At 36.3% G+C, this 13,982-nt stretch overlaps 1 protein-coding gene across 1 annotated transcript in view; it reads left to right on the top strand.

The window, feature by feature from the left end:
* map2k5 (mitogen-activated protein kinase kinase 5) overlaps positions 1-13,982 on the top strand; it is a gene marked incomplete at its 5' end in the record, with an annotated part of 66,584 nt that overhangs the window by 30,372 nt on the left and 22,230 nt on the right. Inside the window, 4 exon segments of the mRNA XM_037697672.1 lie at positions 5,835-5,861; positions 6,190-6,222; positions 12,014-12,075; positions 12,988-13,033. Of these exon segments, the coding sequence (XP_037553600.1) occupies positions 5,835-5,861; positions 6,190-6,222; positions 12,014-12,075; positions 12,988-13,033 (168 nt within the window).

Consider the following 13,982-nt stretch of genomic DNA (forward strand, 5'->3'; position numbering starts at 1 on the left):
AAGGGTGGAATGATTTATGTTGCCTTTATGCCTATTCAAATATATATATATCTATTTGGGACACTCTTTGATGGTTTGCAGAGGGACGGAGGGGTGCAGTGTTTTCTCTTTAGGAATGCTTTATTAAGCTTAGGAGTGTTTCTGGCAGCAGAGTTTTGGCCCGCTTTGCGGTCACGACGCTCCTTACTGGTAATAAGTCACCAGCTCCTCATCCGTTGTTCTGGTAACCATCAAACTTGTTTTCATCTACTCTCACGCGGTCCGGTCGGGAAGGGGTATTTAAGGAGCACAAATACTGTGACAAAGTGGAAGTCTTGTGTGGACCAGCGCGCGGTGCCATGCAGTTGTGATGTGAGTTCTGTCATTGGATCGAAAGGCTTCCCGGTCACTTGTCACGGTGAGAGATACTCATATCAATTTGTGTGTTAAGAGTGTACAAAGTGTACATGACTTTGCTTGGCTGTTTTCTTGTGGCAGATTAATAAATGACAATATTATTCTAACAAGTTACAGTTCCTTGTGTTTTATTTTTCCTCTTGTCTGAATATCTGGTGCCGATCGCTCACGAACCCTTTGATAAAGAATTTCATAATACACTTGTATTGTACCTGATTTGATTCGTTGTCCAGTCAAGTGAAAATGGCAAACGTTGGGCAACCAAATGTCACTTTTATGACTGAATTAAGCAATGAGCATTGACGTAAGATTTTACCAATAAATGAAACACGTTAATATTTTAACACATTTTTCATTTTACAAAAGAGCATACTGTAAATCTTATTTAATTTGTTTTGAGACAATGCCATGTCTGTTGGTGTGCTACTATGGCCTGTGAGACTGATTAATTTTCATCATTTGTGCTAATTCCTAAACTCTGACTATCAGTGAAAGCAAACATCCAACAGAGCAAGACTTTGTGCAGCTCTTTTAATGATGTTCTGTAGATGTTGGAATAATCGTTTTACCAGTTTGATGTGAAGTGTGTGTTGGTGACTTGAGCCTTGGGTTTGGCTGATTTTGATCAGCTGTTGCTCCTCTCACTCACCGTCCTTACAGTGAATTTAGTTCTCATTTACTTGAAAATGACAAAAATTAGGAATACCTTTCAGTTGTCTTGGCCCTCACACACTTTTCTTTATTTTGGTGTTAATTTTCCCCCTCTAACTCCATCTGGCAATCTAAACCATTCACCTGCAGGCTGTAGCAGAACTATGTGGCGAGAGTACTTGGATGCAGCTCGTCAAGCGCAGCCAGCCAAAGTCCTCGGGCCTGGGCTGTCATTTTTTTCATATACTGGCACAGCTGTTTCTGCAAAAACAAAAAAAATCTTGCTACACTTCAAAGAAGGAATTTCTGTAATTTGTCAGTAGTCTGAGAAAGTTGGTTAAACGAGGAGCGATAAAGTAGGAGCGACGTCTGAATTTGTGTTGTAGAGTTGTCAAATGCACTGGATGAGTTGTAAAGTTGAGTTTAGCTTCGAAGTGATTGTAATTTGCACTTTTGACAAAAGACAATATTGTGTTTAGCTTGTGTCGTTCATATTTTAAAACGCTGAGGAGCTGTGTGTGCTTTTCACTTGCTTTTATTTGTAGCTTTTGTTAAGTCGGCACATAATCTCAATCATTCTTGTGTGTGTGTGTGTGTGTGTGTGTAGTCATCACCTCATGTTTGCTATGATTAGAGATGGTCTCTTTAATTCCTCTTCACCACATGTTGGGATTCATTTGCATTCTTTGTCAGGAGTTAATGGAGTTTTGCGCGGCTCGCTCTGAAAGTCTTTGAAGACACCAGACCTGATGTGATGTGTGTATACAGCCGCCAGCGCTATTGTTTCTGATTGATTTGTTGTCTTTTTGCTTTGCTCGGTTGTTGTTTTTGTTTCTCTTCATTTTGTCATACTTCTCATATTTGAATGAATGTCTGCATGAAACATAATATCATTCTTTTTTTCTTCTTTCTTTTCTCGTCTGTTTCAGAAACTTCATTACTGCATCTGTCAAGCTCTAGCAAGGCTTTGTTTGTGCTAATTTTTCTCTTTCCGATACATGTAAAGGGAGGGTTTTCTTATGGTTGCTTCAGTGTTTGCTTTAATATTTTCAGACACAGCATTTTTTACGGTAAATGCTGATGACATTTTATTTTTATTTTTGGGTAGGCACTTTTTTTTTTCCAGTTTCTGATAAAGTTACAAATTTAGTAACTACATGTTATCCCTTTTATCTTTGTTGTAAGTTAGCGTCGCAGTACTCAATGCTTGTTTACATTTTACTGTCACTGAACACCTGTTAAGCATTTTTAGGTTCCTGACGTAGTTGATGATTCTGTTATCAGTCAAGTGGCAAAAACCTATTTTTTCACTAGAAAAGCATCATTGTTGTAAAGATCTTTGTGGCTAAAGATGAACATTTGTAAGTTTGACTCATATTTGTTGCATATATTTACATTTTTAGAGTGGCCGAAGTGTTGATCTGCTTGTAATTGCCCATGATCTCCTTGATAATTCTGTCTTCTGTTACACATTATTAAAATGTGACTAACTTCTAATAAATCATTAGTACTTGTATTTTTATATACTGTAAGTACAAATTTAGGATTTTAGATTTACAGAAATGTCTTGAGGTTTTTTTTAGGGAGGGAAACAAGCTTCTGAGTATTTATTCTTTGTGTGTCAAAATTAACAAAAATCCTTTGACATCTAAAAATCGATTTTGTGACTTCTGTTTTCATGCTGAGCCCACTGTGATATTTTCAAGTAATGAGAAAAGCTGAAAAACTTTGAGGCTGATGTTCTACATAGCTACATTTATCAATTAGTGACACACACACACACACACACAAAAGTAAATACATTATCATACACAGAGCTTATCTTTGTTCCTCTTAGATCAGACAGCGAAAAAACCCCTGTCTTTATTAGAAAATACTTTATTCATCACATAAAACAATTTTTATGACTTGGATAAGCATCCCCTTATATGTGTGTGTGGTGTGTGTATATATATATATATATATATATATATATATATATATATATATATATTTTTTTTTTTTTTTTTTTTTTTCTTTCATTCATTCAACCTTTGTTTAGACAGGTAGATCCCATTGAGCCCCGAGGACTCATTTACAAGAGAGACCTGATTTCAACAAAGAAAGATGAGAATGGACAACAGCGACAACAATAGACAGTTCTAAAAAGGCATTCATATTTTTATTTTTTTTACAAATAAGATGGCTAAAAAAACAAAGTAACAAAACAGCTAGATTCTAAGGTGAATGTAGAAAACTAAAAACAGGAACATGTCTGCATTGGTCCCTGCCAGGAGTCCAACAGATTCTTAAAGCCACTAAGAGAGGTCAAGGTCCAGAGCTTCAGATCTTTTTGTAAGATAGTCCAGCAAACAGGAGCGGAGTAGGAGAAGGCCTTTTTGCATAGTTCAGCCCTCACTGAGGGAACACTGCAGGTAATAATGTCCTGAGAGCACACGCTGTAGCTGCACTCACGCAGAGACATGTAGGAGGAGATGTATGAAGGCAGCAGACCAAGAAGTGATTTAAAGATGAAAATGTACCAGTGAGAGAGTCTGCGTGAAGTTAATGGTGACCAGTTAACCAGTGAATACAGAGTGCAGTGGTGGGTACGATAATCACAGCCAGTTATGAATCTTAGTGCGCCATGATAGACAGCATCCAACATCTGCAGGGTTCTTGTAGGAGCGTTCATGTAAATAATGTCACCATAATCAATGGAGGGAAGGAAAGTCACAGATACAAGGCGTTTTCTAGCATTCAGCATTAGACAGGATCTGTTTCTGGAAAAGAAACCCAGTTTAACTTTCAGTTTCTTTACCAAGTTTTCTACATGGAGCTTAAAAGAGAGATGCGAATCGATCAAGATACCCAAATATTTATAGGAATCAACAAACTCAATCGGGACGCCATTTGAGGATGAACTCTTATATATAATAATAATAATAAAATATCATATATATATATATATATATTTAATTTATATATATAAATAATATATATATATTTTAATATACATATATATGTATATGTATGTATGTGTATATATATATATATATATATTTATACATGTATATATAAATAAATATATATAATATATATAATTAGGGGTTGAACGAGTATATAATTTTTTAACTCAACATTAACACAATAAAACCCGAGTAGATCTCGAGTATTTGATGACGTCATAGATCTCAAGATACAAAAATAAATAAATAAATAAAACCGCAAAAAAATGTAATTATTTACAAAAAAAAAGACCCAACAAAACATTGGGAGCGTATATTATGCTCCTACCATTTATCATACTGCAAATAAGTCACAGGAAAAACTAAACTATTAGTTATTATTATTAAACTGCAAACGTGAAGAAACGTAGCACGTCAAAAACAAAACTTCAACCGAAACTGGTTCGGTGGATTGGACCCGGTGTTACACTGTACTCTGTGACCTGCAACAGTGCAACACCGCCCCCTACGGTCATACGTGGTCACATAATATAACGTCACTACGGATACTCGACGTAACATTTTTAACCTCGATAGATGTCCTAGCAATTGATGTGTAGATTACTCGTGTACTCTGTTAATGCCCTAGTTTATATATATATATATATATATATATATATATATATATATATATATATATATATATATACATACTAAAATAAATTAATACTTACTACCTGTACTACTGTTCCTACTTCACGGTTTTTCACTTATCGCGGGGAGCTGAGAACGTAAACCCCCATTATAAACAAGGGACTACTGTACTGTGCAGTCACTGATAGAAATAGAAAAGTCCTCAGTTTTGTTTTAAATAAGTTTGCCTCTCTCCATTCACTTTAAACCTCTGAAGCAGCACAGAATTTTGTTTTAGTAATTATTTCTGAACAAATTAGTTTTCCATACTTGCCTTTAATGTGTCTGAATCAGGCAAAACTGGATACAGGGGCAGTTTAAGAGTCTCTTGGTATTTACAGACTGTGAAAACCTGTGTTTAATTGAGTGAATCAATAAGTGCTCTAATGCACTGTCAAAAGACCTGGAGAAATGAGCAGGCTGTTTAGCTGAGCCCAGCTTTTAAGGCTTGTATCACTTATTCTGTGTGATGAATTCATACATTTAGGATTTTAGAAATTAAAATGGTTGTCATGGCAAATTCAACCCTGGGGGTGTGTGGAGGGTTAAATGGAGAATTTGCTGTTCTGTGTAGTGTCAAACGTTAAACAATAAAATGTGTCAAATTTTTCTAACCGCAAGTTCCTAGTTTGTTACTTTTAAGAAAATAAATTACAGTGTTTTTTGTAATTAAATTAAATGTAGTTATTTGTATTTTTCTTGTCATTTTCCCCACAAACACTAGTGTTTTTGAAGACCCTCGTTTCTCTTGTATCTCTTCTTAAAACATGTGACAACCTCTTGCCAGCGTATTGTGGCCAGTTGAAAAGCCCTGCAACACCAGTAAAACAGAATAACTTGGAGGTGCTCATTGCAAAGCTCCTTCAGTGCTGATGTACAGTGATTCTGCGTCCCAGCACATTGAGAAAACCTGGAGGGCAGGAATAAGGAAATGCTCAGAAAATTAGCATTAGTGGATCTTTTACCCCCATTCTCCACAAATGAGAGCAAGGCCATTAACATTTGTGTGTTTTCATTATGTAAATGGTGTTAGTACGTACTCACAAATTGCCAACAGGAAAGCGATAATTTTCTCCTAGTGATCATAATGTGTCCAAGTGCATCGTCTTGATTATGACACACTAATTACATATTGCCTCGTCTCTTTTTCTCCGTCTTGCCCTACAGATTCAGAAAAACCAAGGATCTTTAATGGTAAGTTTTATTGCAGCAGAATAGGAGGTAAGAAGCTAGAGGTCTCCTACTCTGGATATAGTCTGTCACTCTTGGTTGACTCTCTCATTTAAAAAAAACACACACTCAGATTGGATTTTTGCAGCAAATTATTAGATTATGCCCAAACTGTTGGTATTACATTAGGTGCCATCATGGAGTAATAAAACCCCTGAAAAGCTAAATGTTGGCTTTGCCTGAGCTTGCTGCATTTGATTAATCTTGGTATTTTTTATTACACAACTGATTTCCCCTATTGAAGGAATCTCATATAAGCTACCCCCCATTCCCTTCTGCATCTTCTCCTCAGCCACTCCAGTTACTGCAATGCATCGTTGATGAGGTGAGTCGTCGTCTTATGTGCTTTTGCATCTAAAGTCAGTGCTAATGGCCCGAAAAGCTTATATTTTGTTTCCTAATGAAGCAAACCACTCAGGCAGCTTTGTTCCCCATTCACTCAACCCTTCACCCCATGCAACTGCCTCAGGCAATAGACGTATGCACATGCACATTACTGTAGAGGTTGGACCTGTCATGAATGACAGACAGAGAAAATCACAAATCTGAAGCTCGTGTACCGTAGAGCCAAAATCGTGTTTTACCAGGATTACTCACCTTACTTCACTTATTTTGTTTAAATAAAAACTGATAGTCTCATAAGAAGAGAAATATATTTGATTTATTATTGTATGCTTTTGAAAAATTTGAGTATCAGTAAATGAAAATAAGCAACAGCAACATAATACAGTGGTGCATGTTATGTAGTAATTGTCAAACATTACCTGGCTGCATTGCCCTCTTTTTATTTCCATCAACAAGTTAATCTTAAATGTATTTGAGTTTCCCTTTGTCCTTTCAAGATGGTTATCTGATGAAATACTTCGTAATAAATCAGGCTGATATGCAAAATAAACCCATTTTGATTCTGTGTCATGCATAAATACTGCGTGTAAGCCCTCGTTGCCTACAATCTCATAACCAGGAGTCACAATTTCCTTTGGTCTTTTTTTACCTTGAGCTTTTTGCTGACGTTCGCTAATAGCCAAAATGTCTCAACAACAGTGCCCCCATCACTAGCCATATTGCACATTAAACATACAGTGTCACTTGTCCTTAACTGACTATAGATTGGTGGTAATTAATAATTAAATGCTTTTGGTTGTAATGGATTGACCTGGGCTGAACTGTTCATTAGTCAGCTAGACGTAGCGATCACTCAAACTATTTTTCCTATGCCCTTTGCTGTCTCGGCTTGAGGCGAGAGAGAGCTTGCTCTGTGTTGTCCCTGGTGAGGCAGCACAGCCTTACTGTCCTAGCTAATTCGATGGTGCTTTCGAGAGAGAGAGACGAGAGGATAGGCTCTGTCTGGGAAGATGAAGTCAATGCGAGACATTGTAAAGGTTGGGGAGTTACCTAACAGGTAGAAGTCCATAAGTAGTCAATATCCTTAATGACCCACACAAATACATCTCTGTTCGAGTACTGGAGTAGTTGGACTTCTAGAAGTTACTTTTGTTTTGAGAAATATCAAGATGAGTGGAGCAGCAGATATTATATAGAGCAAGGCTGTTCCACTAAACTGCTCAGGGGGCCACAGTTTCTGAAAGCCAGCAGCTCTGGGGCCAGATATCCAGCAATTAGTCATTATGTAAATAAACCAAGTATTACAATGATTTGTTACCTTTTAAATTTGTTTATTTTATTGCATTAAACCATAAATGCAATAAACAGAAACCAGAACTTCCCCCCAAAATTATTATTATTATTATTTTTTTTTTAATAAAGTCATCGTGGGCCGCCATTTGAATAGCCCTGATATAGAGTGAACTGAAGGAAATTTTAAAGGTATTCACTCTATGAGGTGATTCAAATTAATTTTATTGTTTGGGCTTGACTTTCCTTTAATTAGGGACATTTTGATATTGAGTCACACTTATCATCCAGGTGCATTTAAGTTTATTTAGTATCATAATGTAGTATCTAACTGGGCTGCAACTGTTGGAGACTAGTTGGCACCTGAAACATAAACCAACACTGCAAGAAAATAAACACAATTTTCATTGAATTTTCTCTTTATTCTGACTGTTTGTGGGTCAGTGACCAGGAAGCTATTCATTCAACCTTGATTTATACAGGTCAGTCTCATTGAACTACGTGTACTCATTTACAAATAAAGGTTGAATGAATAGCTTCCTGGTCACTGACCCACAAAAAGTCAGAATAAAGGGAAACTTCAATGAAAATGTTGTTTCTTTTCTTGCAGTGCTGGTTTATGTTTTAGTTGCTATGTAGCTGCATTAAAAAAAAATTGCAATTTTTGAAAATCACATCTTATTTGTGTGCAAGCCTTGAAAACTGTATTCTAAGCCTATGTTTATGATTTAGTCTACAACTCTGAAATGAAGACAGACATATTTGAATCAATTTTTCAGTAGTTACTGTTTATCACAGGCGTTTTTTTTTGTTGTTTTTTTTTTAAGACATGGGCATGTTTTATGTGAGAGGAGAGCTCCTGTGCAGGTGTCAACATATTCTTGCTCTCTTAAGATGGTTTGGACACTCCCATGACAAAATCATAAAGGGTTCTGGCTCATTAATGAAGTTGTAGCTAAAGTTTTGTGCACCGTTGTGCAAAGGTCCTTTCTCAAGAACTAATTTAAAGTTCCATTCACACAAATAAATAATTCATGCTCATAGTTCTCTGCTTCAGATCCTGAACTAACTTCACACAGAACATGAATTAAATTAGATTATTTGATCAACGTGTCATGAGATCGTTTATTTGAGTTTACTAAAATAAAATTTTAAATCCCAGTAAATCAGGAGTGTCCAAACATTTTCATATGTGGGACAATGCTATCAAGATGAAAGGACTCATGGACCACAAAAAATATGAATTTAACTCAACAACGTGAACAATATTTTGGAGAAAAGACAAAAGTTTACTAATTTTGGTAGTGAAATAGTTTTAAATGGTTGCAGATCCAAAACATTAAAAGCCTCATAAACACTAAGCTTATATTTTTTATTAAAAATATTTTTATTTATTTGATTTGTTGGGTCTATGTTTGTTTTGTTTTTTTTGTGTTTGGAAAGTTCATTTTAGTCTGTTCTCAGCAACAAAAGCATAATTTGAGTAAGTATCCTTTAAAGAGAGGGTCAGTCAGCCTTTCAGACCATGGACTGCCCAAAGGGCTGAAGGAAGTTCTGAAAAATCATCCTGGTGTCAGTCGCCACAACAGATTCAAGGTTTGATAAAGTTGATCAACTTGTATGCAGATGATGCCATGTTATATTTAAAATTTTCAAATTTCCCTTTTATTTTATCAACTGTAACATTTAGCCAAGTTCTATGAATCAATATCCAAAAGTCTCTTTCTGGTAGAAATCAGTAAAGGTTTTGGTGCTTTGTACCATGAAGTGAACATAAAAAGATTATAGCCAAAGTTTTGTATTTTGCTTAATACTGCTCATTTTGAGAAGATTTTCTTTTCATCCGTTTTTTTTAAACCTAAACATTATATAAAAAAGGATTATCAACTAATTTGCAGAAAGTGCATCAACCTCTTAAGCCTGCTGGCCAAAATTATGACATTCTTAAACTGCAGCTGTGGGCCGCACAAAATCACTCCAAGGGCCACTAATGGCCCAAGGGCCACACTTTGGATACCCCTGCAGTAAACGATGCTGGTGTCTCAATAAGTGTCTCCATAAGTGACAAAAACAGACACTTTATGATAACTGACGAATGTTTGTGATTAGGGATTATGAGTTCTTTAAATCTACATGAATTTACCTCCTCTTTTCTTGTAGTTGGTTTGGCGCAGGATCTTTGCACGCACTGTTGAGCCAGGGACTTAAATAAGTTCTCTGCAGTTGTTCCCTACCATCTGTCCGCTGTCTTCCCTCATTAATGCGCCTCTCTCCTCTATTTGTTGAATAGCAAGTGGTCTCACTAATAAAGAACTCCCACTTTATTTTCAAGCCTGTAATTACTGATCTAATTTTGCCTAATAATTGCTTCATGGCAATGACATGTATATTTACTCGTACCCTTGTACCCTTGTAGTGTGCATGCTGCCTTATAGTGGAGCAAATTGACAACCAGAGGAATAATTTAAGCAGACTAGTCACTTTCATCAGCCTGCTTGTCTTTTGTGCCTTCGCCTGCTGCCACATCAAAGCTGCAGCGGTGCTGCACTCAGCTGGAAACATGAATACATGCATAATGTGTGTTTGCATCTGTAAAAAGGCGCATCAAGGTGCATGCAGATGTGTGAGAAAGGTGTACACGAGGACTCGTCAAATCTGATCAATATGACATATTAATTCATTCAGTAAAGACACAGAACATACTTTAAGTTTAATTGTTCTTTGTGTGTGCGCACATCTTAATCCAGTGGTTGCAATTTGTTTGGGTTTCCACCTCAAAACAGCGTATAGGCTTGTAGTGTTCGGTGCTCAAGGGCATTTGTTTGTGGGTGCAGGTTTGCGTATGTGCTATGATATATTGTTCATTCAAGCGGCGACACGGCTGTGAAGTGCAGTGAGATTAGAAGGAACTCATTCCTTTGTTAATTTAAATGGGTTCATGCATCATGCCTCGCGAGAGCCTGCCGATCGGAGCATTAAGGAATGGCGAACACTGCCCAGAGGTGTTTTTAATGGCGCAGCGGGGCTTCAGTTGTGAAGAGGTTTAATTCATGGCATTTGAATAAATGTCTGGTTGTGGACCCAGGCTTTATGATTTTTTTAAAGCATATCTAAATATTTTTAGCATTTATCTATACTTAAAGCTATTATTTGTCCAACAATTATCTGTTTTTAGGCTATTACCTCTATCTGATAGCACACATGCTCTTGTGTAGTATTTTTAATCTTGTTTTATCAGGGAAGATGGAAGATCATTCAGAAATAAATGTCTGTTCCGTTTGTTTTCTATCACGATCTTGTTGTTATTCTGTTGGATCCTTCTGGTGAAGGTGAAAGAAGGCGATGCAGCCTGAATGTTTGGAGAACAAAACAGAGGAAGAGTAGGAAAAAGGATGAAGTAATGAGGTGAATCAATGATTAGAGGGTCAGTCTGGCTCAGATGTTTTACATGATCTGGTTCATTGAGCCTAAACTGACTGCAGTGAGTCTAAACTACGTGCTCAAATCAAAACTCTATCATAGGACCTATTCATTGATCATGTTGTAGTTTTGTGTGATTCAGAACAGCACAATTTGTTGTAAGGCTGTAATTTTATGTTAATGTTTTTATTATTATTGTTATTTAAAGTGGAACCAATACATAATTGTAAGTGTGCTTTTAAAATTAGATTAAAAAATACCATTAAAACATTGGCCTATTGGCCTATTTTATAATGCAATTTCATTCAAGACTTTTTTTTTTTTTTGTAAAAATACATTTTTAATAAATAAATACATCACAATAACATTGAAATGTTCTGTTTTTTTTACACAGTGGGACATCTTGTAAAAGATAAAAGAAAACAAAGTATTACTTAGCAAGAAAGCAAAAAGCTGCAAAATTTAAAAATATGTTTTTCTTCCCATCTGGAAGGCTTCATCATTAAAAAAAAAAAAAACACTCTGGACATTGTGGAGCTCACAACTTTCTATAACTGCATGAGATACTTTTTTATATTGCAGGTGCATCTAAAAAATAAGAATATTGTGGAAAAAGTTATATTTTTCTTGTCTATCATTTCAGAATGTGAAACTTATAAGTTACATAAATTCATTACACATAGAGTGAAATATTTCAAGACTTTATTTCCTGTAATTTTGCTGATTATGGCTTACAGATATATAAAAAAGCCAGTTTGTAAAACTCACAACAAAAACGGTCACAATTAAAGATTAAAATATTCGCACTGCCAACATTTTCTCAAAATAAAACTATTAATACTTTAGAATGAACAATGTCAACTACAAAGAATGTTTTAGTTTTAAATACTCTCATTTTGGCCTGCGCATTCAAGGTAAACTTTATTACTTTGTCACACAATAAACACGTTATGTTTAGGTTTTACACTACTGTTTGTGTCACACTGTTTAAACATTTTAAAGTCTTTATTTTTAAATCTAAATATTGCATGTTCTCTGAAGTGCTTTGTTTCTCTTCACAGGACCCTCCTGTGCTTCCTGTGGGCCAGTTCAGCGAGACGTTTGTTCACTTCGTCACTCAGTGGTGAGTCAAACCGGTAACTGGTTTTAATGGTTTTGTTGTCAGAAAGGCCCACAAGGGTTAGGATTTTTGTTTGCATATCTTTGTGTTTACCTGCACCAATAAAACAAACATTTCTGGCTCCATTTAGAGACCACAAGCTGCATTTATAGGAGCCTAATTGCCTTGAATGAATTAAAGGCACAACGGCACACAATGGGGATACAGTCCATGTGCTAGTGTGTGTTAATGCATTGTGGTTTAATTAGCTTTTAGCTATGATACTTATAGTTTCCAGTCTTGAATAGAAAGAAGTTTTATTTTACCTTGCCTGGTTTCTCTAATGCGTTGGGTCAAAAATGATGTTTACCCTGTGTTTGCCTCTGATTCATCAGCCACTTGTAACCTTTAGAGTTAGGCAAACATTTGCATGCAATCCCAAACCGCATGCATGTACAGTGTGTACATATGTGCGCTGAGCACTCAGCTGCAGGCCTTGCCAGCTGTTGTTTGTCCCCCATGGCTGCTGTATTTACTCAAACAGGACACCTCTCTCACAGGACGGACTGAGCACAGGTGCTCTGTCCTGCTTGGCGCAGGCTTGCTACGTCGCTGTCGGTCTATTCTTAGAAGTTCACGGCCCCTTCATTGTGATGCATGAACCTGCTTCACAATTAGCTGCACACAGGCCCCAGTGCAGGTTGCACTGACAGAGCGCGTATGCATACACAATATGGAGGGCATGCGCACAAATGTTCTAATTATCTGAAATAATTAACTGTTTTGCACAAGTGTTCAGTCGTTTTTGCCGTTTCTGTGGCCTGAATGGTTTTATATCAAATCTCTTTTAATGTAGTAATTTATAAATAAATAAAAACGTGGGCATGAAAGACCACAGCAAGTAATAGTTGGATAAAATCTGCTTCTCTTTTGCAGTATGCGGAAGAACCCCAAGGAGAGACCGGCACCTAATAACCTTATGGTAAGTTAAACTGAACTTTCCACTAAACAGCTTTCTAAGGAACATAAAATTAAAAAAATCTAAATTAATAAATGTGTACAAATGGTGTTCACATTCATGCAAATAGGACTTTTGAACTAAACATAATTTGAATAATTGTGTAACTTTTGGAATGTTCAGTTGTATTTCCCACAATGATGGAGGTGCTTTGAGTCAAGGACTCTCCAAGTCAATATTTCTGTCAGGAAACAACAGTAATGAACTTTCTGCTACCAATAAAAGATGTCATGGAGGTCAGCTGGAAACCTTGAGGCAGATTTGAGACCCTCTTCAGTAAAAATTCATTCAATTCACTTTTTTGGAGCCAACTTTAATGAGCCACGCTGAGTTCCACAAAAGTCAAAATTTTCGGGTTTACAAAATTAGCTTTATAAGCTCGTACAGTTTTGACCAATTCAAAGTGGAATATTTTAACAAGTCACACTTTGCATGTTTTTGTGTGCCAGATATTAAGCTAGTTACAAAAACAAAAATGGGTTTATCATTTTAGCATCTTTTTTAATTAAGGGTGCCAATGCAAAATAACTAATGAACAAAATTATGTTCTCATTTTTGTCTGTCTTCATGCCCCACAACTTTAGAAAAGAAAAAACATACATATAGTAAAATGTTCAGTCAGGTCATCTGGGCGGTTTATCTTTTTGCTGAGATGTTTCGTTCTTCATCCAAAGGACTTCTTCAATCTGAGGAGCCACCAAACAAACTGATTCCCACAAACAGCATACTCAGTAATAGAAAAAAAAAAACAGTTTGCTGGTGCTAAGATGCTCTCTGGGGCCTGCCCTCTCCCCCGTCAACTCCTCTGAAACAGTCATGCCAAAGTGGTTCAAAACACCCAAGTCCATGCTCAATAATCCAGGTATAAAATCCATCAATGTTCAGTCAGGTCATCTGGATTGTTTCTTTTTTT

This window comes from Nematolebias whitei, chromosome 2, assembly GCF_014905685.2.
Source record: "Nematolebias whitei isolate Nwh7 chromosome 2, NemWhi1, whole genome shotgun sequence".
Taxonomy (NCBI): Eukaryota; Metazoa; Chordata; class Actinopteri; order Cyprinodontiformes; family Rivulidae; genus Nematolebias; species Nematolebias whitei.